The 27,102-nt window shown below is 37.4% G+C and overlaps 2 protein-coding genes across 8 annotated transcripts in view; one reads left to right on the forward strand and one right to left on the reverse strand.

Moving 5' to 3' along the window:
* Positions 1–13,535, forward strand: part of LOC120774135 (otoferlin-like) — a 129,042-nt gene extending 115,507 nt beyond the window's left edge. Inside the window, exons 11-26 of one of the 2 annotated variants that reach the window (XM_040103520.1) lie at positions 384–468; positions 5,909–6,065; positions 6,482–6,668; positions 6,729–6,824; positions 6,896–7,579; positions 7,642–7,839; positions 7,918–8,034; positions 8,105–8,458; positions 8,516–9,588; positions 9,643–10,012; positions 10,070–10,614; positions 10,672–10,918; positions 11,027–11,277; positions 11,343–11,581; positions 11,639–11,918; positions 11,986–12,166. In XM_040103520.1, coding sequence (XP_039959454.1) covers positions 384–468; positions 5,909–6,065; positions 6,482–6,668; positions 6,729–6,824; positions 6,896–7,579; positions 7,642–7,839; positions 7,918–8,034; positions 8,105–8,458; positions 8,516–9,588; positions 9,643–10,012; positions 10,070–10,614; positions 10,672–10,918; positions 11,027–11,277; positions 11,343–11,581; positions 11,639–11,918; positions 11,986–12,166 — 5,064 coding nt within the window. Of the gene's footprint in view, positions 1–383; positions 469–5,908; positions 6,066–6,481; positions 6,669–6,728; positions 6,825–6,895; positions 7,580–7,641; positions 7,840–7,917; positions 8,035–8,104; positions 8,459–8,515; positions 9,589–9,642; positions 10,013–10,069; positions 10,615–10,671; positions 10,919–11,026; positions 11,278–11,342; positions 11,582–11,638; positions 11,919–11,985 lie in introns of both variants that reach the window. The other variant, XM_040103521.1, reaches the window with a different exon arrangement.
* Positions 13,536–14,425: 890 nt separating this feature from the next.
* The window catches only part of LOC120775148 (probable phospholipid-transporting ATPase IF), a 37,244-nt gene continuing 24,567 nt past the window's right edge, over positions 14,426–27,102 (reverse strand). For 3 of the 6 annotated variants that reach the window (XM_040105184.1, XM_040105183.1, XM_040105182.1), the window contains exons 3-11: positions 21,081–21,206; positions 20,474–21,020; positions 19,991–20,405; positions 18,156–18,828; positions 17,941–18,082; positions 17,379–17,881; positions 16,507–17,320; positions 16,120–16,446; positions 14,426–14,828 (exon numbers count right to left, since the gene is read on the reverse strand). In XM_040105184.1, coding sequence (XP_039961118.1) covers positions 14,615–14,828; positions 16,120–16,446; positions 16,507–17,320; positions 17,379–17,881; positions 17,941–18,082; positions 18,156–18,828; positions 19,991–20,405; positions 20,474–21,020; positions 21,081–21,206 — 3,761 coding nt within the window. In that variant the 3' untranslated portion in view covers positions 14,426–14,614. The remainder of the gene's footprint in view (positions 14,829–16,119; positions 16,447–16,506; positions 17,321–17,378; positions 17,882–17,940; positions 18,083–18,155; positions 18,829–19,990; positions 20,406–20,473; positions 21,021–21,080; positions 21,207–27,102) is intronic. The other 3 variants (XM_040105179.1, XM_040105181.1, XM_040105180.1) reach the window with 1 other exon arrangement.

Raw genomic sequence — 27,102 nt, forward strand, 5'->3', positions numbered from 1 at the left:
TTTCTTTACTTTTTATGAATGAATCCTGTTTCTTCAGGTTACTTTAATTACTTTTCCAAACCGTGCGGAAATATGCTTCAGCTATCTGTCGATTAAGTCCTACTTAATACAGACTTAGTGAAATCTTTGGTATTTCAGTTTTGAACTGATATGTCTATATTCTAGGGTATGGTCCAAAAGATTCATGAAACTTCAGTTTTAATATCTCACCAATTTTTGAATGCTTGACAAATAAGTATGATCTTCATCATCGTTTGCATTAGGCTATGCCAAAGATTAGCTTCATTTCATTAAAAATATAGTATACTTATTTTAAGTTTAAATATGTAAATGCGGTAGGAAATAGTTGCTAATAACTATTTTTGCTGAAAATTTATCCTCAGGTCATTCAATCACGGAAATTTTTGCGATCGGGAACACTGGTTGGTTCCTTTAAGATTGACTTGTCTACCGTTTACGATGCACCGGGTATTTCAAATTTATGCTCATTAAATGGAATGCTACATATGTTTTCACAATCGTAAAATAAATCACAATTTCTTTAACGGTGTTTTAGAATATTTGAAATTTGTTTAACAGTTTTTCCCTTGAATCTATGAATAACTTTTTCGATTTAAATGTTGATATATTTACAATCGTTTAATTTTTTTGTATGTTAGCGTAATTTTCAATATAGTATTTTTATTTATAATTTTCATATTTCGATTTTCTTAATAAATGTTGAACGTTAATTTGATTTCTCTATTTTAAACAGTTATTTTATATAGTAATATCTTTAATAACTTTTTTGAAAATATATTTGGCACTGTATTCACCTCTATTGCATAAATTCAAATATCTCTGTAAGAAAGATATGTACATTCGGTAAATTTAAGATATTTCAATTATAATAGAATATTTGGTAAACTGCTTAACATTATGGAACTCTCTTCGGAACTTTAATGGGAAATATTTACTATCTTTCGAAAGAACATTCTTTGACATTTATTTTTGGAAAATTAACTCTTTCAAATGTTGGCCGCGGATACGTTTCAGATGGTCCAACCGTTGAGTCCAATTTTCGATGACTCTTTCGATCATTTCGACTGGTAAATGGCGAATGACACGCGTGATGTGCTGCTCCAAGGCCTGAATCAATGCGGCATTATCTGCAAAGGCTTTAGACTTTATATATCCCCACAGAAAAAAGTTTAAAGGTGTGATATTACACAATCTTCGTGGACAATCGACCGCCCCAAAAGTTCAAATTATCTGCTCACCTATGAATCCATTGATTGATGCGCCAAACCGTTATTTTTTCTGCATGAAATGGCAGCTTTTCAGTCTCGGCAGTTTGGTCTCCGTCCCAAAGGCGGCAGTTTTGTTTCTATACATACCCATTGAGCCAGAAATGGGATTCAAAGAAGGTCGAATTCAATTTAAGATCTCGGCGTAAAATGAGCCAAGTCGTTCGGTAGGTCAGTACGAGTTGCTGCGAACGGCGTCGAATCGACTCTCCACGGTCTTCGTGTGCACTCTCAATTAAGACTGCTATATTTTCTTCACTGCTTGCTGATCGTAGTCTATTCAGTCGAATATTAACCGGTAATAAATTCTGGGTCTAAAGTTGACTGATGGTGTTGCGAATAATATGCTCAGTAGGCCGATTATGTTGACCATAAGTTGAGCGAAGCGTGCGAAACACATTCTTTACAGAACTTAAACTTTCGTAACAAAGTTAAGCGATTTGTAAACATTGTTCAGGAGTAAGTCTTTCCATGATGAAATGCCAAACCATACAGAGCAAAAATAACTTGACAGCTTTGCTCGACTCACGTGTGATCTGTTAAGAAAAGGCTATTGAAACAAGTACCTCTACTTGGATCACCCTTTATATATACATTTCGCTCCTTCTATTTCATCACTAGCAATCTTTGTTTTATCATTTTTTTACTCCGCCATCAAGATTAGCGTTAGAAGTAAGAAGTCAAATCATGGGAAGGGGCCAAGCCGATACTTGAGATTCAACTGTTGCGTTTCGGTTTTACAAAGGCTTGTCTTTAGCTGTTCAAGTGTGACCTTATAATGTTTATTAGTTACAAGATTCGATTCGGTTGGTTGATTCAAGCGCTGGTATTTTATTTTTCAATATGATTTCCTTACTTAGCTTTCATATATTCCCTATGTTCGACATTATGTGTCGTAATACAAAGGTTTTAAAATATTAATTTTTAGGTTCAGGCTTTTAGGTACACGAGCATTTCAGTAAGCACTATCATTTAAATATTATTAAATGTATTGTTATTACTATCACTATTTTGATCGGTATTTTGAACTATTCTTCTTTCTATTTGCTTCTTCTTCTAAATGTTTGCTATCTTAACTACGTTCTACTCGTTATTCGCTATCACTACACACTTGCCTTGAACTATCTACACTAAAAACAAAACTATGCTCCAAACTAAACTACAATAACAAATCTACGTGACACAAACCAATAAAACTAACCTCACGCATCTCAACGATGCGGACACAAATGTTTTGCAAATGAAATTAAAACCAAAATTCAACTTCTAATCACTGGCCGAATCGAACGCGCCGAAAAATGTTTGTCTCTATTTGTAAACTCAACAAACGACGTACTAAATGACTAACATAAGTACCGCTAAACCACAATAACAACACATTAACAATTATCATTATTGGCGTGCCAAATAATCATTAACTTGCTCATATTCACTAACCTCTGGACTGAATGTACATAACCTCACCAACATACTTATGTACAACTTAAAAATACTCGCGTGTGTGTGCGATTTTAGGTCCTTCAAAGTCGTAATGTTTTACTGCGTAATAAATTGATTGGCAATTTCAAATTGGATGTGGCCACAGTTTGGCATCATACAGGTAAACACAAATAACTGTGTAAGCGATGTATAAATATCGGTAGAACAAAGTACCTTCTAGAGATAAGATTATTACGTTGTCATTGCATATTAATTATGAAGTATACATGAAGAAATTCGTAAATCAAAATATTATACTACTATAGTTGGTTTTAGTATAGATACCTTCATCATATTTGAATTGATTTTTTACAAAAGTATGATACGATACACGATGCAAAGTGCTTTTGGCACACATCGAAGGCCATCGATTCGATTTTATTCCAATTCTGTTCACACATTTTGTTATTAATTTCGATTCCATCCATTTTTACGGAATAAACTTACTTTTTGTTCTGTAACAAAGTTCTTTCACTGTTTAGAGCCAATTGGAGATTCCAAGTGTAGCTAGGTTCTTCTCCACCTGGTCTTTCCAACGGAGTGGAGAAGTTGCTGCTGGTTCCAAGATAGACGAAATTATCTACGACTTCGAAGTTATGACTGTGAACAAAGATGAGGAGCTTAGTCGCGAGTGCGACGACTCATTGTTTGATGACAGAAAATATTTCGTCTTGCCTTCGTTCACTGCTAGACCCATTTGCTTTGCTTCCTTGTCCAGTCTGGAGAAAGCAGAACTAACGGCGCGGTTGTTGAGGCCAATGATATCAATATCATCGGCGTACGCCAGCAGCTGTACACTCTTATAGAACATTGTACCTTCTCTATTTAGTTCTGCAGCTCTAATTATTTTCTTCAGGAGTAAATTGAAAAAGTCGCACGATCGAAAGTCGCCTTGTCTAAAACCTCGTTTGGTATCGAACGGTCTTTTCCAAGACTTGGCGCATGCTGAATATCTGGTAAGTTGTTAATCTTTCACATAGTAAGCTCGATAGAACCTTATATTCTATATTGAGAAGGCCTATCCCACGGCAGTTGGTGCAGATTATCTCCCCTTTTGTGGATTGGGCAGAACACACATAAATTCCAATCATCGGGTATGCTTTCGTTCGACCATATATCTACAAAGCAGCTGATGTACGCTCATTATCTGTTCTTCGCCGTCGTATTTGCAAAGCTCGGCCGGCAGTCCATCAGCCCCCGCCGCTTTTTTATACTTCAGACGTGTAATTACTATTCGAATTTTTTCATAGCAGAGCAATGGAACTTCTGCTCTATCATCATCGATTAAGGAATCGGTTTCGCCATCTCCTGATGATATGCTTTCACCGCTATTCAGCAGGCTAGAGAAGTATTACTTCCACAAATTTATTATGCCCTGGACATCGGTCACTAGATCACGTCTGGGAATTCTAGAAGAGTATGCTCCGGTCGGGAAACCTTCTGTTAGTCGCCACATCTTTTCGTAGAATTTTCGAGTATTCCCCTGTCGGCCAGCTTCTCAAGCTTTTCGTACTTACGCATTTCAGCCTCTCTCTTTCTTAACTGCAAATGCTGATGTATCTTGTATTCGGTAAAATGTTCAATCTTAACGCATGAATCCTGCTCAGACAGTGTAAGGTGGACTTTGCTGAGAGCGAAGAGTTCACTTGAGATCTTACGATTTACCCTAGGTCAGAAGAAGATTGTACAGCTGCTAGTAGTTAAGTCTAAAATGGCCTTCACTAGTCTTAAGCGTGCAGTCAGCGAGTTCAAGGCTAATACCGCAATCTTTATGACAGCCAATTCTGCTTGGAAAGGAGTGACCAGGAAGCTTAAAAAAAAAGCTGATAGATAGTTTCCGACAGTATATTCCATATGATGGTTCTCATCTTGCAACGGATTTCTTAAAAGTGACTTAAAAATTTACGAAGTATTATAAATTTCTGATTATGTGGAGGTGAAAGAATTTACTGCCAGGTTCAATTAATAGCTATTAAATCCTTTGACAAGCATTAACCGTATTTGATAGCTGTTAATCGTATTATACTCGTATGACATCGTCCGTGATATGATCCTGACACTCAAACACTGAAACACTCCCGTGCTTGTATCAATTATTGATTGTATAGTAATAAATGCAGTAAATAGTCCCATTACGACAACCGACAAATTCTCAATGAATTCTCAAATGTCACTTGACATGATTGTTCTTTTGTATGTCAATACCACACGCTCCTCCGACAAAAAGCATACAAACGTACATTGAGTTCAAAATTTCGACCATTTACATGAAGTTTTCGTACTTTTTTATTTAAGTATGACAGTGTGTGGCGGAAACCAGGCAGTGCGTGGCGGAAATCAGTCAGATTGTTTTAGCGGTTACGCACGCCTGCAGTCATATCAAGTTTTCGCCTCTCCGTTAGTCAACAATTCAATGAGTGAAACTTTAGGCGCATCTGAGGACAAAGCTATGCATCGCATACATGCATAAAATTTAAGTTGAACACAAACGTTGAGGAAGACCAAAAAGGTGGAAGGAGGCAGAATGCATAAATGCTATGAACTCCCTGTAGTAAGCTAACTAGTGGGAAATTAGCATGTAACTGGCAACCATCTCAACGGGCATACACAGACAGAGATTTATTTGCTACATTTCGATTAGTAACTTACTAGTCTGAAACTAGTTTAAATTTGATTAAGGAGAAATCCATTAATTGTGAACCAAACCACTAATTTAGTGGGAAATATTAAATCGTTTGCACGTCATTAGCGTAATATCTAATAATTAGTGCTACCGATCCAAAAACTCGGGTGTAAAACTAATAATTTTCTGATTAATTAAATTACAGTCGAAAATGTAGTTTTTCGTTGAGTTAATCCCATTAACGATGTTAATTGAGGAATTAGATTTCGGTTTGTACATATCATTCGGTTTTTTATTCTGAAAACTCATAATGCAACTATACTTACTCACAATTTTTACAGTTTAAAGTCACTCATTTATATGCTATATATATATACACTTAAATATTTTCTAAATGTTTGCATGTTTCTCATCACAATATTTTTCTTTCTACTTGTTTATTATTAAAATATCTAAACTGAAGGCCTATAATAGATATGTTTATGGGTACTAACTTTGTCTCTTACTATGCTTTCTACAGATCATCAATTCTACCACAAATGGGCTTTACTCACCGATCCCGACGATTTTTATAGCGGTCCGAAAGGTTATCTGAAATGTGATATTGGTATTATTGGCAAAGGTGATACCGTAAAGGTGCCTCAAAAATCTGAAAAGGATCCTGATGACATCGAAGCGTGAGTATTATCGACAATTACATCAATCACAGTTAAAAGCGTCAACCTCAATATCACTCTAATTCACTGCTAATACAAACTTATTATGTAAAATGAGCCTTTTCTAACTAATAGTTACTAATTCCATAAGGAGTAGTCATTCTTTAGAATGCCGCGGTTGACGCGAATTTCAATACACTCTGTGGCCTCTCGATCTGTCAGCCCCATTCTGTAGGCGTTTGTCGCTACTCAGTGACCAGTTAGTATTTCGATCATGTTTCTACAGTCTATCGAGAGCCAGTTGGAATTTTGTGTACTTCGATCCGCCGTTTTATGTTGACTCTTTATTACGTAAACTCGATTAAATATTTAAGAATCTGTCTGTTGTCCACTGTTGAGATACATTTGTATAATAATTGTAATTGTTTTGCAATCAGTAATCTACTGCTCCCAGTTGGCGTACCTATTGAGCGTCAACGTGCTAAGTTTATTGTGAAAATATACCGTGCCGATGGTCTACCGCGCATGAATTCTTCACTTATGGCTAATGTAAAGAAAGCTTTTACGGGCGAAGCGAAAGATTTGGTGAGCCCCTATGTGCAGGTCTCCTTCGCTGGGCTAATGGTAAGTTGTTCGAAGATAAAGCCTAGAGGCGTGCTTAAATAGAGTTATTGTTATCCAAAGGGCAAGACGACAGTTAAGAAAAATGCTTACGCGCCCGTGTGGAATGAACAACTAGTATTCACCGAAATGTTTCCTCCTCTCTGTCAGCGTATTAAGGTGGGTTAGACCAATCATGAAAACTTTATCTATGGGTAAGTTATCACGATATCTGATTCATCTTATTTTAGATTCAACTGCGCGATGCCGACCCTATGAAACCGGCCATTATTGGTACACATTACATTGATCTTAAACAGATTTCGAACGACGGTGATAGAGGGTTTCTTCCGACCTTTGGACCGTCGTTCATACATCTATATGGTTCCACACGTGATTACACGCTGCTCGATCAACATTCGAACTTGAACACTGGCTTGGGGGAGGGTGTCAGCTATCGCGCACGTCTGCTACTCGCTATACGCACTGAAATAACGGACAACGTGGAAATGACAACGGAGAAGAATGTCGAACTGGAACCAGCATATCCGATTTCAGAGTCCTCCTACTCTCGCAATGAAGAATTCTTTCTTTTTGGTTCTATTATAGAGGCTTCAATGCTAGATAAGAAAGTTAGCGACAAAACGGTTTTCTTCGAACTTAGTATGGGCAATGCAGGTAATTCTTTAGACGGGCATAATGAAAGCTTCTCTACGGCAACAGAGGATGGTGAGGATGGCTGTGTGCTGGAAACGGTCGATACGACATCCTTCAGCAGCGTCACAAACGCTTGCAAGCCTATCAGTCATGATAAGTCGCATTACTATTTGCCTTATTGGGACTATAAGCCATGCATGGACGTGCGATGCACACTTCCGGATCTAAGACGGCGTATGTATAATAGCAACATGTTATCGAAAATGTCCGAGAAGTTGGTAAGTTTAAACATAAGCAACAAAGGGAAAGTAAATATAAAAGAGCCCTTTATGACCTGTAGGAGGAGGGTTTGATGAAGACGAAAAAGCTGATAGAAGACGAAGATGTGAAGGCGGAAGTGCGCTTACGCACCACACTTGAAGATCTCGCCTCAGCCTGTGCTCGATATCTAAGCATAACCAAGGCGAATGCTGTCGGACCGGGAAGTGGTAAAACGAAGCTAGACAAGGAACGCATGAAACTCTGTCAGAATGAAATCGTGAGTACTTCTTGCTAAAGTAATCTATAATTATACATATGTAATATCATACTTATAAATATGATTTAATGATTTTAGGAAAGTTTGGGCAACTTGGCACGCAATCTTCGCGCGCTGGTGACTCGAAGTTCGCTCAAAGAGCGTTTTAAAACAGCACTGACGTTCCAACAAAAGCTTAAATTTCTTATCGACGATGTAGGTCAAAATATTCGGTTCTACTACTTATATGTTAATGCTGTTACATTTATATTTTATTTCTTCTCAGCCGCAACACTCGTTACCGGATATTTTCATTTGGCTCATCGCCAATGGCAAGCGATATGCTTACCATCGCATGTCGGCGCGCGATTTAATTTACTCTAATATCGAAGAGGAAAGTGGAGTGCATTGTGCTAAAATACAGTCCATCTTCTTGAGATTACCTGGCAAACAGGCCATAGGTCCAGCCAGCTGGTTTATACAGGCCAAACTTTCTATTTACCTCTGGTTAGGCGTTGTAAGTCATAAAGGACATTTCTTTGAAGGTCTACCCATCGGCTATGATCTGTCGCACGAGTTGCGTAATGCAGAAAGACCTGGCGCTATGGCACCGAACAATATACATTATCTTGAAAAATCTGTAAGTTAGATTCAATACAAAATTTAGACTTTTAACAATTTGTGTCTCCTTCTGCAGACATTTCAACTACGCGCCCATATTTACCAGGCACGTTCTCTAATAGGTTCCGATGCGTCTGGACTCAGTGACCCTTACGCCACTGTATATATTACAGAGTTCGCTAAGACAACGCAAGTCATCGAGGAAACACTGAGTCCCACTTGGGATGAATTACTGGTTTTTGATGAAATTCTGGTTTTCGGCAGCAAAGATGAAATCAAGAAAGATCCACCCACAATTATTATTGAGATTTACGATCAAGATAAAGTTGGCAAATCTGAATTTATTGGACGCGCCATTGCGAAACCGCGTGTAAAACTACGGGAGAATCCCTACACCACACCAACGCTAGAATGGTTTGATATTATCCGGGGTCATGAGAATGCTGGCGAGTTATTAGCAGCTTTTGAAATGCTCGAAATCGGCTCGACTGATATGCCACGCCTAACAGAGCCAAAGCAACTACCGAGTGGTCAACAAGTGGAGAAGTTGAAGGAGAAAAATGCGCCACCGCCACCAGGTACAATTTTACCGGTGCCGAAAGAAGTGCGTCCGCATTTGGCCAAATTCAAACTAGAAGTGTTATTCTGGGGCTTACGCGATCTCAAGCGTGTACACTTGATGTCAGTTGACAAACCACGCATTGATGTGGAGTGTTCGGGCAAAATTCTGAGTTCCAATATTATACAGAATGCAAAGAAAAATCCGAATTTTCCAAGTATGCTGAAATCCATTGAGTTAGAACTACCACTGGAAGAAACGTATGCCCCGCCAATAACTATACGTTGTGTGGATTGTCGCTCGTTCGGTAGATATACTTTGGTAGGGACACATCAAATTACATCGATGCACCGCTACATTTATAAGCCCCCGCCAAAGGAAGACATCACTAAATATAAAACAATGGGTGGACAGATTATACTTTCAGCACCGCTGAATGAGGAGGGTTTGAGTAATCTCGTAGACGGTTTCAATATGCAAGCCATGATTGCGGCCAATGCGCATCAGGCGAATATGAAAGACTTTTACGGAAATCGTCGTTCATCCTGTGATCAATTTACCCTCTACGGTGCCGCCTGCGTTACAAAATTGTATGTAAACTTTTACATCTTTTTCCAAAGAATCACTAATTATATTTCCTTTAGGGCCAAGAAGCAAGCATCGAAGAAAAGATCCGCGCAATTAAATAATGCAAATGAGATAATGATCGATCAGGATCATGATGACCAGCTTAGCCGAGATTGGTGGACTAAGTATTTTTGGTCTTACGAACGGCTTATCGATTTGACAAAAACGGAAAAGTCACACGCCTCCGAAAAATTTCTAGCCCCGCCGCCCAACGCCACCACTACCAATGTACAGAAATTTGGCATAAAAGGAGCCAAGTTTGTGCAGAAGCTGAGCCCAAAAGGTATGACGGGTATATCGCGTGATAAGCATGACCCCAATAGCGAAAAGGTATCCCCAAACCAGCAGACTAATAGGAACAATATGAACACGACAGCTATGTGTCAGGTAAGTAATAATAAAGTCGGTAAGAGAATTTTACGCCTACTAAAACATAACCTTTAGATCTACCCCAATGAACTGGAGACCCAACTAGAATACAACTACTTCCGCGAATGGCTTCATTCATTTCCGCTTTACCGTGGAAAGAAGACGGGCGATTCCACCGAGGACGACAATCGCACTGTTGGATTTTTCAAAGGGGCCATAAAAGTGTACAAACTACCGCCACCAAAAGGCACTGAACTGCCTATACCGAATTTACCCACCAATGATCCACTTCATGTACTTGTACGTATCTATATAATAAAAGGAACCGATTTACATCCAATGGACTTAAATGGAAAAGCAGATCCTTACGTTGTGTTACAATTGGGTAATAAGAGGATATCGGACAAGGAGAACTACGTTAGCAAACAACTCAACCCGATATTTGGAAAGTGTTTTGAAGTAGAGGCAATCTTTCCGCAAGATTCAATGCTTACGGTGCAAATATTGGACTGGGATTTAGTGGGATCTGATGATCTGATTGGCGAAACGAGAATCGATTTAGAAAATCGCTATTATAGTAAGCATCGAGCAACTTGCGGATTAGCGCTGAGATATGAAGTGTAAGTGCGAACGATTCTTTGAAGTATTTATTAACTATGTATTTTCCACCCCCTCAGCTGTGGATACAACCAGTGGCGCGACCCCATGAAACCCACACAGATACTCTCGAAGCTGTGCAAAGAAAACAAATTAGACACCCCACATTACTTTCAAGATCGTGTAGCCATCGGCAAATACTGCATGACCTTTTCTGATGAGGAGGTAATAGCATGGAATGGACCTACAACTTGTAGAAATCGTGATGAACATCTGGCGCTTGCGGTGCTGCACAGATGGAGTGAAATACCCAAAGTGGGTTGCAAGGTAAGCAGAAGATACAAAGCACCGAACTATGCTGCTAAAGAAAATATGACCGGTTTTTCTTTGCAAGAAGTCTAATTTGTAATTGTAATCTACCCCTTTTCTAAACAGATTGTGCCCGAGCATATAGAATCACGACCACTGTACAATCCCGAAAAGCCTGGTATTGAGCAGGGTAAGATCGAAATGTGGGTCGATATGTTTCCCATGGATATGCCCTTACCAGGTCCGCCTGTGGATATATCACCGCGCAAACCAAAGGAGTATGAATTGCGCGTCGTGATATGGAACACCGACGATGTTGTACTGGAAGATGATGCTTTCTTCACAGGAGAAAAAATGTCAGATATTTATGTAAAAGGGTATGTAATTAGTTGTTGTTTGCAACAACAAATCAATTTTATTTTGTACCGTTTTTATGGCACAGTTGGCTTACGGGTCCGCAAGATATGCAGGCAACAGATATACATTATCGCTCACTTACTGGTGAGGGCAATTTCAATTGGCGTTTCATATTTCCATTCGAGTACCTGGCGGCAGAAGAACGCATTGTGCTCTCTCGGCGCGAGTCACTATTCAGTTGGGACGAAACCGAGGTCAAAATACCAGCTCGACTCGAACTACAAGTATGGGATGCGGATCACTTTTCAGCTGATGATTTCCTAGGTACTTGACAACTGCACAAATTAGCGTTATCTTTCATTAATAAAATAATTTTGATAGGTGCGATTTCCTTTAATCTGAATCGTTTTCCACGTGGCGCAAAGACCTCCAAACTATGTACACTGGACATGCTTAAATCGGACACTGCATTGCCCACCGTGAATATATTCAAGCAAAAACGTGTACGTGGCTGGTGGCCGTTCTATGTGAAGAAACAGAATGAAGAAATGGAGCTAACTGGCAAGGTGGAAGCTGAGTTCCATTTGCTAACGAAAGAAGAGGCCGAACAGAATCCCGCCGGTTATGGACGCAGCGAGCCGGACCCACTAGAGAAACCAAAGTAAACTTATTTTATTGCAACATATGTATTGTGCATAATTCTAATTAATTTCCTGCTATGCTTACAGCCGCCCAGATGCTTCCTTCATGTGGTTCCTAAATCCGCTGAAATCTATACGCTACATTGTCTGGCATAATTACAAATGGGCCATACTAAAGGCGCTGCTTATATTTGCCATTTTCTTCTTCATAATTCTCTTCGTATATTCGGTGCCTGGATATTCTGTCAAGCGCTTGCTAGGCGCTTAAGGGGAAGCATAGTACCAGTGTTGAATGCTTCAAATCAATCAAAATTATCAAGCTTAAATAGTATTTAGATCCATATTTTCATCTTCTAAAGCTTATTATCTAGATTCAGATTATGTTCAACTCAAAAATTGCAGACAAATTGTTTGTTTAATGCAAAACTCCGGTTTATTTTGTTTCGGGAAAGTTTGCCAAAGTAATGGCACGAAAATGGCGCCATCTCTTTTGCTGTAATTATAGAATAGAATATGGAATTTAGTTGTTTGCCAATATTTATGGCAAATTCTTAATATTAGCTTCCCTGCCAAAGAAGAGAAAAGCAGGTTTTTAAACAAAGGCAGCAAATTGGCGCATAAATTCATAACCAAACTCAGCTGATTTTCTTTTCTTTTTGCAAGTGCAGACAAATTTTTGTTCGCCATATTTTATTCGGGAGAGAGTTTTCGCGAAAGGCGAGGGATAGCGTAAGGAAGGTAGTGGCGAATTCTCTTACATAAAACAATGGCAATACTCAAATACTTACAATATATTTGAAAGGATTCTTAAACCTAATTATATGCGCGATATAGCGTAGGAATTTTGAAGAACCCTTCAGAGTGTAGTAAGCTATAATTTGCAATATAGTTATATTTGTAAAAGTAAAACCTAGAAACTATAAGGTAATTGAAAATGAAATACTTAAGCTCCATAAAAATCAAAACTTTCAAAGGAAGATGTGTCTAATAAGAAGTGCTCATGCAGCAATGGTACGCTGTACCTGATTTTACTTGTAGTGTCAATCATATCAGCAAAAGTAGTTAGAATAAATTGCAGAATGACTTATGAATAAATGTTTCAGGGTTTTTGATAAGTGTGATGAACAGCATGTACAAAGAATTAGCAAATTTTGTGGGATATACATATATATATACTATATTTTGTGAAGCATTTGTACGCAGTGAATTAGCGGGATCCAGTGCGATTGTGCGATCGTGAAACAAATCGGATAAGGTAGTTAAAAGCCTAACATTCAAACCATAACTTAGCGTGTTGTACTTACGAATTTTACAGAAAACTAGCAACAATGTACCCTAAAACAATCAAACTTATATACACACACAAATACATTCTACTTACGTACTTGTGCTCGTTTTACGAAATATTTTACTATGTATAACAAAAAAAATTTTAATGAAAAAAAATATGAAATAAAAAAAAATGTGAGCTAATTTATGCAACAAAGTGTTGCTGTATGAATGAAAAATAAAAATGAAAAATAAAAAATAAAAATAAAAATGAAAAATAAAAATAAAAGCGCATATAAAAACTAAGAACTTAAGGACGTAAGCATGGTGTTGTGTTTATTAAATTGCTCAATTGTGCTTATATTGTATTTATAAAAAAAAAAGTCTTTAAAATTGTTATATTTACTACGTACGACTTACGATTTACCATTTAATAATACACTAGAAAATCTTGTATATTGTGCACTTGACATTGTTTTGCTCAACATCATCATTTATTAATAAATATTTATTAAAAATATATAAACATAATAATAATAATTAATTAATAAAAAGTCGTTCACATCCAAAATTGTCTTTCTTTTATTAAAATATTGACAATTTTTTTTTAATTTTTTCCGGCTTCGAAAAATTTGTTCTAATACTATGCATACATATGTATGTATGTACATGGAGGAAGTAGTTGTCATGGCATAAATTAACAAGCTAACAAATATAAATATATACATAATAAATATAATATATATAAAAATAATATAAATAATAATTACGTAACTATATTTGGTAATCACCTTAAGGCATACATCCTTAAATTCAACGCTAATTAAATTTACAATAATACTATCAATACACATACTACGTATTGAAGAATGTAGGAAGCGAGGTTGCGATCGCTTGTGAGGCACATACATATCTACAAGAAAACTTAACACAAAAATCTGGCACATTTATTTCATTTACGTTGCATTAACTTTGAACTGAGCATTATTAAAACCGATTTAAATTTACAGTTAAATTCAAAAGCACGCTACCCACTCGGGTATATTATATATAAAATTATATCGTCACTCACAATGCAGAACAACGTATCATCAAAAAAATGGAAATTGAGTTTTTTACTGCTTGCGATTCACTACATCATGTTACATATACATATGTAGCATAAAATTTTCAGCTTTCACTGTCAGATTTAACCAATATATAACCAAGAAATAACCAATAAATAACCAATATATAACCACCATATAACCATTTTATAACCAAAACTCAAATTTTGTTTCAATATCTGTGGTTTCTATTATAACGGTTTTTCTTTGCCTGTAAACTTATGAAATGTGATGTTGCGTTATTTTGCTTTAAAGTGACGATATATAGTATATATACTATAACTGATTTAAAAAAATATATAGCAACACTTTACACTTATATAACGGTAGTTGACTGCAACTCATAAATGTGTCGTTTGCATGTTACGTCGCATCATTAAACGTCCCGCGTTCGGAAAAAAGCGAAAGTGTTTCGGGAAATTAATCACTCTCGGTATAATTCTTATTACATAATCCGGCAACAGGCAAGCAATAACTGTGATTATAGTGAACAGCCAAACGGGTAGCGAACAAAGCAGTTTGTTATATGCCCAATAGATATCGGTGTCGTAGTCGCTGCAAAAGAACAGATTAAAGTTGTCAGCATTTAAAATAATTTTTGTTAAAATGAATTTCCTAACAGAAACTCGAACGTGAAAAGATTAAACATTTTGTTGCTTCTAAATCAGAGATAATAATTTTTGAAAGTAAAACAATTATAACAGGATGAAACACAACGGAAAGGAAAGGTAATAACGAGGTATAAAAATAGAGGTACTTTTTCGATAGCCCAGTATTCACTATTGGATAACATACGACCGAATAGACCACGTCCAGCACTCAGTGAAGAAAATGTACACGAAGACCGTGGGGATTCGGTGCCGGTCGCAGCAACTTTGACTGACATATGGAACGAATGGAGCATTTTACGTCGAGATCTTAAATTGATAGCATACAAAATACAGTTTGTGCAAGAACTGAAGCTGCTCGACATTCCCAAGGGACATGGCTTCGCTCCATGGGCTCTTAATAAGCTCCAAGTAGATCCGATGATTTCGAGAAATATTTTATTCAGCGATGAGGTTCCTTTCTAAATCAATAGGTATGTCAACAAGCCAAACTTGCCGCATTAGGTACAAAGAGCAATCTGAAGAGATTCAAGAGCTGCCATTTCATCTAGAAAAAACAACGTCTTGGTTTGGTTCGCTGGCCGGTAGAATCTTATCTGCATATTTCTTCAAAACTGATACCGATGAGAACATAACCGTCAATGGCGACCGTTATCGCGCCATGATAACCGATTTTTGATGCCTGAAATTTAAGATCGTGATTTCGGCGAAATTTGGTTTCTCAGCCAACGCATCAATCAATGGATTTATTAAGAGAACATTTCGGTGAGCAGTTAATTTCACATTCTGGACCGGTCGATTGACCACTAAGATCTTGTGATATCACACCGTTAGACTTTTTTCTTTCGGGATGTGTTAAGTCTAAAGTCTATGCGGACAATCCCGCTTCGATTCAGGTCCTGAAGCATAATATCACGCGTGTCGTTCGCCAGTTACGAGTCAAAATGCTCGAATGAGTCATCGAAAGTTGGACTCAACGAATGGATCATCGGAGACGTAGCCGTGGTCAACATTTTAAGAAGATAACCTTCAAAAAATAAATACCAAAGAATGTTTCTTCGAGTGATAATAAACATAACTCATTAAATTTGAGCTTTCTGTGTTTTTTCGGCGAGTTTTTAATCAACAAAAAAAGTTCACTCGCGATTGGCCGAGTTATTTTCGTAAATAAAAAAGAAGGCAACGATTCTTTTAATGAAGAAATTATAAAAATTGTGTTTGGTTTCAAATATACTTACAAGTCAATTACGTTATAGATAACAGTAGTTATCATGAACGTCACAATGGAGCCCAAAATCGTCGCTATATACCAATAACTCAGGTACTTGGACTGTAGCATCAGTTTTAAGTTGACCACAACAACAACGATCTCAATGAGCAAAGTGCCAAAGCAAGAAAACTCCGCCGGCTGGCCAACATTTAGTAGAATATTGTTTGTGGAAAACACATAGTAAGTGAAGTAGTAAGTGATCAATGTGTGGTATACGGCAAAAAGTATCCAACCGATGAAGTACTGCCAGTGAAGTCCCTTGTTGTTTATATTTTTTTTATAAAGTTCTGGTTGCCTGCCAAGAAGAAATCATATTATTTAAATATATAGTATATAGCAAAACTTCAGCACTTACTTCAAAAGCGTTTCCTCGCTGTAAGCTTTCTCCGTAAGAGAAATAAATAGAATCGGCAACGAAGTATAGATCACATTGTATAGAGTCAGAAACAGAGAGTCGTACACGGATTGCGTTGAAAAGAGCGCATAAAATTGAAACAGGAATATTATACCCATAAATACAATATTTTTATAGAAGAAATAAAGCACTAAGAGCGACAGGCGCGTCGTATGATAATGTCCATGTACTAGTATTAAGCGTTTCAGCATAGAAAATTTGGCGAAAGAAAAATCAGCACAGCGTGCCGCTTGTCGACCCTCTTTGCCCATGATGCCAAGTCCCACATGTGCCTCCTGGATCATTGACACATCATTTGCACCATCGCCCACGGCAGCCGTTGTGTAATCCTCCGACGAAGTTCTAATTAAAGCTACTACTTCACTCTTCTGCAATGGACTTAAGCGGCAACAAAGTACTGCCGTGCATTTGATTGCTATATCGCGGAACATCTCTGGCGTCTCACTCAATGCGATACTTAAACTCTTTCCATCGATTAGTAGCGCACACTGTGCACCAATCCCGAAAATAATTTCACGATCCAATGCATTCAAGTGCACCATCATATCCTCCTTCGATCTACAATCGATTATAAAATACTTGATAGCGTCAGGTGGTATATGACCACAAGACAACGCTATGTTAAGTGCCGTTTCGACCTTATCACCGGTTAACACCCAAATTTTGATACCGGCTTTTTGCAGTGAGATCAGTGTGTCAGCGACATCGTCTTGTAAGGCATCTTCAACGGCGGTGGCACCCAGTAACTCGAGATCTGCAACGACTTTAGTTTGAAAGCTGTGTACTTATTAGCAAGAAGGGATGCTACTCACTGCACTCGATTTTGGCATAGCTCTGGTCTAACAACTCCTTTCGATTTTCCAACGAACTGTTTGCCACATTCACTTCGTCGATGAAGGTGCGGTACTCGTCATCACCAACCCGTCGCCTCGCTACGGCCAATGTACGCAGACCTTGCCTTGCGAAATCGCTTATGTGTGCATCGGTTCGCGACACATTGTTTGCCTGATTGTTGGCACAAAGCGGGAACACATAACTTTCTGCACCTTTTGTGTAAATCCATTTGGTGCCGTTCTCGTCTTTCACAATCACACTCATACGTTTACGATCAGAAGTGAATTCCAGCACGTGCAAGCGATTGAAACGTATTTCGTTGACTTTACCAACGTTAAAGGGTCGTGAATAATCCAAATGTGGAGGTACGACACGTATTCGTAAGACCTCGTCATCATCACCCATATAAACGAGCCCCAGATTGGCGGAAGCCTCAACGAGCGCCTTTTCGTCTGGACTTGAGGCTTGGTAGTCGAGGATGCTGCGAGGAAATTGTTATTAGTAAATACACTTATACAACCAATAAAATAAGAAACTCACTGCACAACTTGTTCGATCTCATTCTTGCGACGCTGTGACTCCGCACGCAACAGCAAGGTTGGTTGACGTTGAAAGTTAGGTGCTGCATAAGACTCACGCGACACATTACTGGCTGTGCGTATGACAACTCCGCCTTGTTGCACTGCGAATAATTATTAATATAATTTATTTTACTTTATTAAAGCCAAATACACATATCAAAGCACCAAACTCACCTGGTGGTGTTAAATATGCATTTTGTGCGCCATAAGAATGCGATCGCTTGTGTCCTGTCGGTGAGGGTGCAACTGCTAGATCTGGCAAATCGATGGCTGATGTAGAACGTGTGAACGGTAATGAAGTGGGTCGTGAACCGGGTGTTGCTAGCAAATTTGCATTAGTGGCGCGGTTCACCATTTCTATAGAGAACTGTCCGTCATTTCCCATTGGCGCTGGATGTATTCTGGAGGAGGCGCGCGTAAAATTTGGGCTTCGTTTGACAATTAGCGGTCGTTTGCGTTTCTCTTCTTTATTTGCTTCGTTAAGCAGCGGATTGACGTCAGATGTCATATTTGCACCATTCGTACCATTCGAACGACTTAAATCTGTACCGTTGGACATGTTCATAATGCTATTGGAGACGATGCCCTCAGTTTTTGTTCCATCAGGATTATTGGATAGGCTTGTTTCCAATGTTTGCGAATGATCGGAATCTACACCACTCTGTCGACTGGAATTATGACTCTCCTCGGTGATATCGGAAATAGAGTACATTTTTGCCAGTCCACTCTTGCCATTAACTTCTTTGTCGGGTGTTTCAATTTCATAGGCAGCATCAGCGTTTGATTCCCCTGCTACTTGAACGGTGTGACATATAGCCAATGCTTCAAAGAAAACTCTTTGGTCTTTCTGGAAATAATAAGAATAAGGAGTATTTTACAATACAGTGTAAAACTATTTTCAATTGAGCTTGGGATATATATTTAACGTGTCATTGAAGCAGAAGACGTACTTTTAGATAGTATTTTTTGACAGATCACACCAGAGTCATGTCAGGCTGTCATGTTATTTGTTGTTCAGTGTTTCAGTGTTTTAGGCGTTTCATCATGGAACATCGTTTACAAATCGTTTAACTTTATAGAGAAAATTCATCTTCTGTAAGGAATATGTTTCCGACTTTTTCGACCCAAATTGTTTTCAACGATAACGCCCTGACTTAAGGGTATGTAAACAAGCAAAATTGCCGCATTTGGGACGAAGAGCAACCTGAAGAGAGTCAAGAGCTCTTATTTCATTCCGTAAAAACAACGGTTTGCTAAGGTGCGCCAATGGAATCATTTCTTCGAAAATGATGCCGGTGAGAACGTAACCGTCAATGGCGATAACGGGATGTTATCGTGCCATAATACGACTATTTGATGCCTGAAATTGAAGCTTGTGATCTGGCGACATATGTTTTCAGCAAGATGGCGCCACTTCCCACATATCGCATCAATTAATTGATTTATTGAGAGAACAATTTGAAGAGCAGATAGTTTCACGTTTTGAGAAGGTCGATTGGCCATCAAGATCCCACCGTTAGACTTTTTGCTGTAGGGATATGTAAAATTTGAAGTCTATGCGGACAATTCCGCTTCGATTCACACCTTAGAGCAAAACGCTGGCGTGTCATTCGCGAGTTAGCAGTCAAAGTCATCGAAGATTGTACTCAAGGGTTGGACTATCTGAGATATAGCCGCGGCCAGCAATTGAAAGAGATAATCTTCGAAAAATAAATGGCAAAGAATGTTCTTTCGAATGATAATAAACATTCCCCATTAAATTTTAAGTTTCTGTTTTTTTCTTTAAAAAAGTAGAGCACCTCGAAATGGATCAGACTTTGTAAATATTTGATATATGTAGTAAAATGTATGAACGAGTTCAAAACAGATCACTTATCGGTTTTATGAATATTGTACAATATACATATCATTAGCGATAGTACCTGATTCTAAACATCAAAGTAAAACACCTCTGATTCTTATAATCCTCAAACTTTACGTCTTATCACATATGTATATAGAAAACTTACGTTGAACTTGTTTATATCTACCAATGCGCCGCTGCCATCTTCCAGCAACCGTGTCTTTTTAAAGGTATATTTTCGTCCATTTATCGAGCACTGTTGGAAAACCATTTCGTTTTTCGTTAATGTGCCGGTCTTATCCGAAAACAAAATGTTGATCTGACCAAGTTCTTCATTTAAATTGGAAGTGTTTACTATAAAATGTTCGTCGGTTGCTTCATCATACAATTGAAGATCCCACTCCATGAACAATCCACTAATACCACGTTGCAGCTCAATGGTTACATACAGCGATATTGGAATGAGGTAATTAAAAAGTATCAAGAAAGACAGGTAATCCTGTAGGAATTGCTTGACACTGTAGCCGTCAGCAGCAGGACCCAAATATGCAAGCTTAGGTATCACAAAGATCTCTTCATAACTGCAGGACAAATAAGAGTAATAGCCTAAAATACATTTCGAAATTCCAACTTCGGACGAGTGACTCACCGTTTGAAGAAGTATAACATAGTAACGATTGCTATCATCAACATCAGCACCACGACCAAGAAACGATTCACGTATATCTCACTAGAGGCAGACTTATTGCGCGTTAGCCGACTGTTCAGCTGCAGCTTGGTAGTCATGCCCGTGTACACGGCACACCCAATAACGCATTCGGTATTCTTGACGCGTGAGCCACGCAACAGCACATTGTCGGTTGAAAGCGGCAGCACGCGCCCCTCGCCACCGGCCAGTTCTATCTTACCATTGAAACTATACAGATCAGTCTTAGGACTCTCACACTCGATGACGCCCAATTTGTGCAGCTGGTTTATATCGACCAACGGCAAATCACGTGGCACCATCAAAGTCTTCAAATTGGATTCACCATCCAAGTTGGCGGTCGTTATAAAACATTTGCCGTGTGGATCGGTGCTACGCAATAACACCAAATCGCAGGGCACATCACAATCGCGCTCCACCACCACCAAGTCGCCTGGGCAGACATATTGCGATTGAATATTTGCTTCCACTCCGTTACGTATGACTGTCACTAAATTGAATAGAACAATTGAAAATGTGCTTTGAATCTTAAGTTTTCATAAATACGCACCTGGCGCACGATTTACAACATTATCGGTTCTGTACCGTAAGAAATCTTCATAGCCCTGCTTAGCGGCAGTCACTGCGATCACAAAAACTAGCGGTAGCAATGATGTCAGCGGAGAGACCGGGCTGTCTACAAAATAACAAAAATGTGATAAACTAATTAGTTTATACATAAGATACATATAATAGTAAGTAATTTTAAATCGGCAGAACTATTTCGTACTTGTCAATATGTGAGACCTATTTTTGAAATACGAGTCTTTTTATACCCTGAACAGGGTATATTAAGTTTGCCACGACGTTTGTAACACTCATAAGGAAGCGTCGGAGACCATATAAAGTATATATGTACGAGTATATAATATAAATGATCAGTATGTTGAGCTAAGTCGATTTAGCCATGTCCGTCTGTCTGTCCGTCAGTCTGTATATATACGAACTAGTCCCTCAGTTTTTAAGATATGGTTTTGAAATTTTGCAAACGTCATTTTCTCTTCCAGAAGCTGCTCATTTATCGGAACTGCCGATATCGGACCACTATAACATATAGCTGTCATACAAACTGAACGATCGAATTAAATGCTTGTATGGAAAACTTCCTCATTTGACAAGATATATTCACGAAATTCGGTATAGATTATTTTCTAAGACAGCAATGTAATCTCCGAAGAAATTGTTTAGATCGGTTAACTATAGCATATAGCAGCTATACAAACTGAATGATCTGAATCTAGTGCTGGTATGGAAAACTTTCACATTTCACAATGTATCTTCACGAAATTTGGTATAGATTATTTTCTAAGACAACAATGTAATCTCCGAAGAAATTGTTCAGATCGGTTAACTATAGCATGTAGCTGCCATACAAACTGAATGATCGGAATCAAATGCTTGCATGGGAAACTTCCTCATTTGACGATATATCTTCACAAACTTTGGTATGAGTTATTGTTCATAGAAATAATGTAATTTTCGAAGAATATGTTTACATCGGCTGACTATAGCATATAGCTGCCATACAAGCCGAATGATCGGAATCAAGAGCTTGTATGGAAAACGTTCGCATTTGACGTGGTATCTTCACGAAATTTGACATGGATTACTGCTTAAGGTAATAATATAATCTCCGAAAAAATTGTTCAGATCGGATTACTATAGCATATAGCTTTCATACAAATTAGTCACTGTTGCTGTTTGATAAAATCGCCTAAAAATTTTTGTTGCATTTGCAATCGTTGTTAAGCCAATTTGATTTATAACGAATTGATAATTTTAAGCTACACATGTAATCGTCTGATAAAAATTAATGCATAAATGTATGCAAATCAGAAGTAATTTGTGCTAAAGTAGCAAACTTAGACGATCAACAGAAACTGAAATTGATATAACTTCAACACTTCAGAAACAGAAATCTGTAGAACATAAGTACTTGTACGAGCAACAGAAACCAAAATCTGTATTACATCAATACTTAGACGATCAACAGAAACAGAAATCGATATAACTTCAATACTTAGGTGATTAAAAGAAACAGAAATCTGTATTACTTCAATATTTAGACGACATCAGAAACAGAAATCTGTATTACGTCAATCAATCAGTATTAATTTAGGCGATCAAGAGAAATCTGAACTATATTATTGAATCCTTATTACATGAATCCTTAGGCTATCAGCAGAAACAGAAATTTCTACTTTGATGACCAACAGAAATATGTATTATATTACTTCCATACTGAGACGATCAACAGAAACAGAAATCTGAATTACTTCAATAACTTGATGCGTTATTAAAAATTTAAGAATAAATCGTTATTTATGCGAGAGATTCAGAATCGCTTTCTTTAACTTAATATCTTTCATCGAAGGACAAGGCATTAACTATTGAAAGCACAACTACCGGGCTTTTAATCCAAGTGGACGTGACATAACCTACTTTGACAAAATTTTAATTTATATTAAACATGTTAAACAATTCTAACAAAACTTATGCATCATTTTATTTTAGTTAAAAATGAAAAAAATCACAATATATATCGGTCAATGTGTAAGTTATCTTTCTAAAATTGGGTCGAAACATTTTCTTTTGTATAGTTCGTCAACTCAAGCTTTTGCCCTAGATCAACCTATGTATGTATATTTATAGGTTTTCGGACTTCCCAACATACTTGACACCATTTATGTTGTTCAATATGTGAGCTTATTGAATGAAATTTCCGTTCGGATGGGAAACTAGTTCTGTATGCTCTATCATAACATAGATATTATTGTTGGATTCGTAACGAGATGATAAAATAATGGGTTGTCAAAAAAGTCTTGCAGTATTTTTATTGAATTTTTTTTTTATTGAAATTGAAATGAATTTTTGGTGAGTCATGCCCTCTTGACCGATGCTACAGCTGCTACTATCCTGGTCTCTTTCGACCAATTCAGCAATTTTATCGGAATTTTCGACGACAGGCCTTCCGGAGCGTGGCGCATCTTCGACCACCTCTACACCAGAACGAAAACGTTGAAACCATCGCTGTGCGGAATGGAAACTGTATCGGGTTCATAAACTGCACAAATTTTATTGGCGGCTTGAGATACATTTTTGCCTTTATCGTAGAAGTACTGTAAAATATGCCGTATTTTCTCTTTATTTTGCTCCATGTTTGCGACACTACTATTACTCACGAACGACTTAAAAGAAACGACAATCAATCAAACACGTGTTAGCGCGTGAAAAGATATAGCATGACCCGATGCGACGAATAAAAATAGAACTACGCGCTTTCAGCGCCAACTAGCGACAATACCGCAAGACTTTTTTGACAACCTATTGTTAACCGAATTCAACTATACCAGACAGGATGTAAGTGTTGTATCGATATTGAGAGAGTGTGCCTATAGTATTGAATTCATATGCTTTGTCGTTAGAAAAATACGTGTGTAAATTTCACAACTGTTGGACAATCTATATAAGATCTCCGAACACCGCGAAATCAAATATCGTGCTAATATTTCCTTATGACATATTGTACTCCTACTTAACAAGCTGACATGTATAAATAGGTTTCCATGCCATCAATTCTTATTCAGTTCTAATGAAGTAAAGAGTAACATTCGTATTACTTCCTGCGTTATATAATAGTAATGACAGTTATTGTGTTCAAATATTTTGTTGAAAGAAAGGGGCTAATTGCATTGGTAAATATGTCATACACATTTCCTAATTATTTTTGCCGCAAAATAAATATTTGCTCGAATTTTGCATGGATTTAAAGCTGGTGTGGAAATTAAGCTTCTATTCTTACCGATCTACATTACTACATACATATATATATACGGATATATATACACATATCTTGTGTGCAAAAAAGTACTTAATGCAACGCTAATAATGCGGCAATTTTACAGCGAATAAATTAAGTGAAAAACAATTAAAATATTTTCCTCCACAGCCAGACATTTTTACAGCTCAATGAATAAAATTTTAATTATTGAATCTGCTTTGGTTTCATTATCGTACAATTAGCTAAATAAACATTGAAGTTTCCATGGATTTCGTTAGGTAATTCAAGTACAATTTTATGTAAGTGTACACGGTTGGCATTCGTTGTGTTAATTAAATTATATTTATTATATATTAATAAGTTAATTTAAGTACTAAATTTAAAGTAAAGGTTGTAAAATCTTCTCACAAAATTCTAAAATCAAAGATGATACACAACTTTACATATGTTTGATAACTTTGAGGGTAGGAGAAGAGCAATCAAGCATCTTGCAAAGATATGAAAGGTATCAAAAATGTACATACAGTCATGCCGGAGAAATAGCATACTTTTAAAATAAAAATATCGAGCAAAGAATTTTGTATTTCAAATTTCGTGTGTTGAATCGTTGCGAATGCTAGAAAACGCTTGCGATTTAGTTTTATCAAGAGCACAAGCCTACGAGTGGTATAAAGCCTTCAAAGACGGTCGAGAGATAGTTGAAGACATCTCTCGTTCTGAATATGGTGCTTGAAAATCGTCAGGCAAGTGTTAGAGAGACGGCAAGAGAGCTCGACATCTCACATAAGTCCATTAGAATAATTTTGAGTACGAACGCGTTCTAGTTCGACGCGTCCCGATAAAGGTGTTTTTTTCAAAGAGTACGCTAAATAGGTGCCCCTGAACATGTTTGATCCACAGTCATAGAGTGCATTATAATTGCCGATGAGACATGGGTTTATGAGTTCAACATGAAAACAAGTCAACATTTATCGGAGCAAAAACCCGCGCAAAAAACCAAGGTACTGCTCATTGTTTGTTTCGATATTTGTGATTTGGTGCATCATAATTTTGTTTCGGAAGAACAGACGGTAATAAGGTGTTCTAGTTATTTGGCCGTATTGAGGCGTTTGCGTGAGAACATTCGTAGAAAACGGCCGTAATTGTGGCAGAACAATTCATGGATTTTACACTATGATAATGCAACTTTGCATTGAGCCACGATTGTATCCGAATTTAAAGCCAAAAATTGAATGAACACCATCGATCAACCACCCTTATGAGCCAGATTTGGCTCCGTGTGATTTTTTCTTGTTTGCCCAAACTGAAATTGCCGATCCGTGGCACCAGTTTTCAGTGGAGTGAAGAGATTAAACAAAATTCGCTGAAAGAGCTGAAGAAGCCATCCCAAAAAGTGCTTATGGAAAGTGATCCTGTGGGGATTAATTTGAAGGTGACAAAATAAATATTTTGCGTTTTTCTTACAATATCCGGGTACTTTTTCGTTACAATATATATATGCAATAATCTATTCAAAAAAGAAAATATTTTAACTGTAGCTATTTACTAAAGGTAAAATGTTAAAAAATGATTAGAAATTGGTTTTTAACTCTGAAAAAAGGATAATTATTCTTGATATACACAAATTAGTCAAAAATCCAACTCAGATTGCCAAAATAATGAATTATTCGAGGAAATGGTATAAACCCCTAAATATTGTTAAAAGCGATCGTAATTTGCTGAAAAATAAAGAATTGACAAAGCTCCTGAACGTAAAACAACGGAATATGCTGATAGAGCCATTATCAGCAAATGTAAGGTAGATTCTTTTAAAACTTTTCGGGAGATTATGGCTGAAATAAATGAGGAATTAGGGTTTATCGTATCCATTAGACTTGTAAGAAAGCGTATATGTATATACATATATGCACCGTATATAGCTATAAACATATATATTGACATATGTTCCTAGGTATATATCTACATATGTATAGCATTCGCCTATGCTAATAATCAACAACAGTTCGAGTACCACGCGCAGCAACAACAAAGCACTCGAAAACCATAATTCATAGCAATAAAAGTTTAATTGATTGCACATAAGAGTGTCACCGCATAAATTCAATCAGTGAACTGAAATTCTAATATGCAATAGAAAGAAGCAAACAAAAATAAAAACTAGAAAAAATTTTAACTTCGGTTGCACCGAAACAATAATACCCTACACAAATATAAAAGTTTCCATAAAAGAACTTGATTTCGATCTGTATGTTTGTATGACAGCTACAAGTTACTATAGTGGTCCGATATCGATGGTTCCGACAAAAATGAGGGATTAGTCTGCATACATATATGTTTACAGACAGACGGACGTGCTCAAGCTCGTCTGATTTTTCATTTCGTTTTTTGAGCTATCGATCTGTAAGTTTTCCCACGTACCTTTATCCCCAAGAAACTGTCCATATTTTATAAGGTATCCAACCTTTTCTTCAGGGTATTACAAACCTCGAGGCAAACGTATTGTACCCTGTTCAGGGTATAACAATATACAATACATATGTACAAATGCTGAGTATGATCGAATATTAGCACAGAGCGAAGACGCAAATAGAAAAATTTTGTGCATGCGTATGTGTACCTATAGCATATGCAGATACATACATATGTAGAAGTATTTGTAGAATATTGAGCTACGCAAGCGACGCTGTCCAGCATGAAGTTCCCGCGCGCACAGCTATTCCTATTTGCCTACATCAATCAAAGAGCTGAAAAC

This window comes from Bactrocera tryoni, chromosome 4 (genome assembly GCF_016617805.1).
Source record: "Bactrocera tryoni isolate S06 chromosome 4, CSIRO_BtryS06_freeze2, whole genome shotgun sequence".
Taxonomy (NCBI): Eukaryota; Metazoa; Arthropoda; class Insecta; order Diptera; family Tephritidae; genus Bactrocera; species Bactrocera tryoni.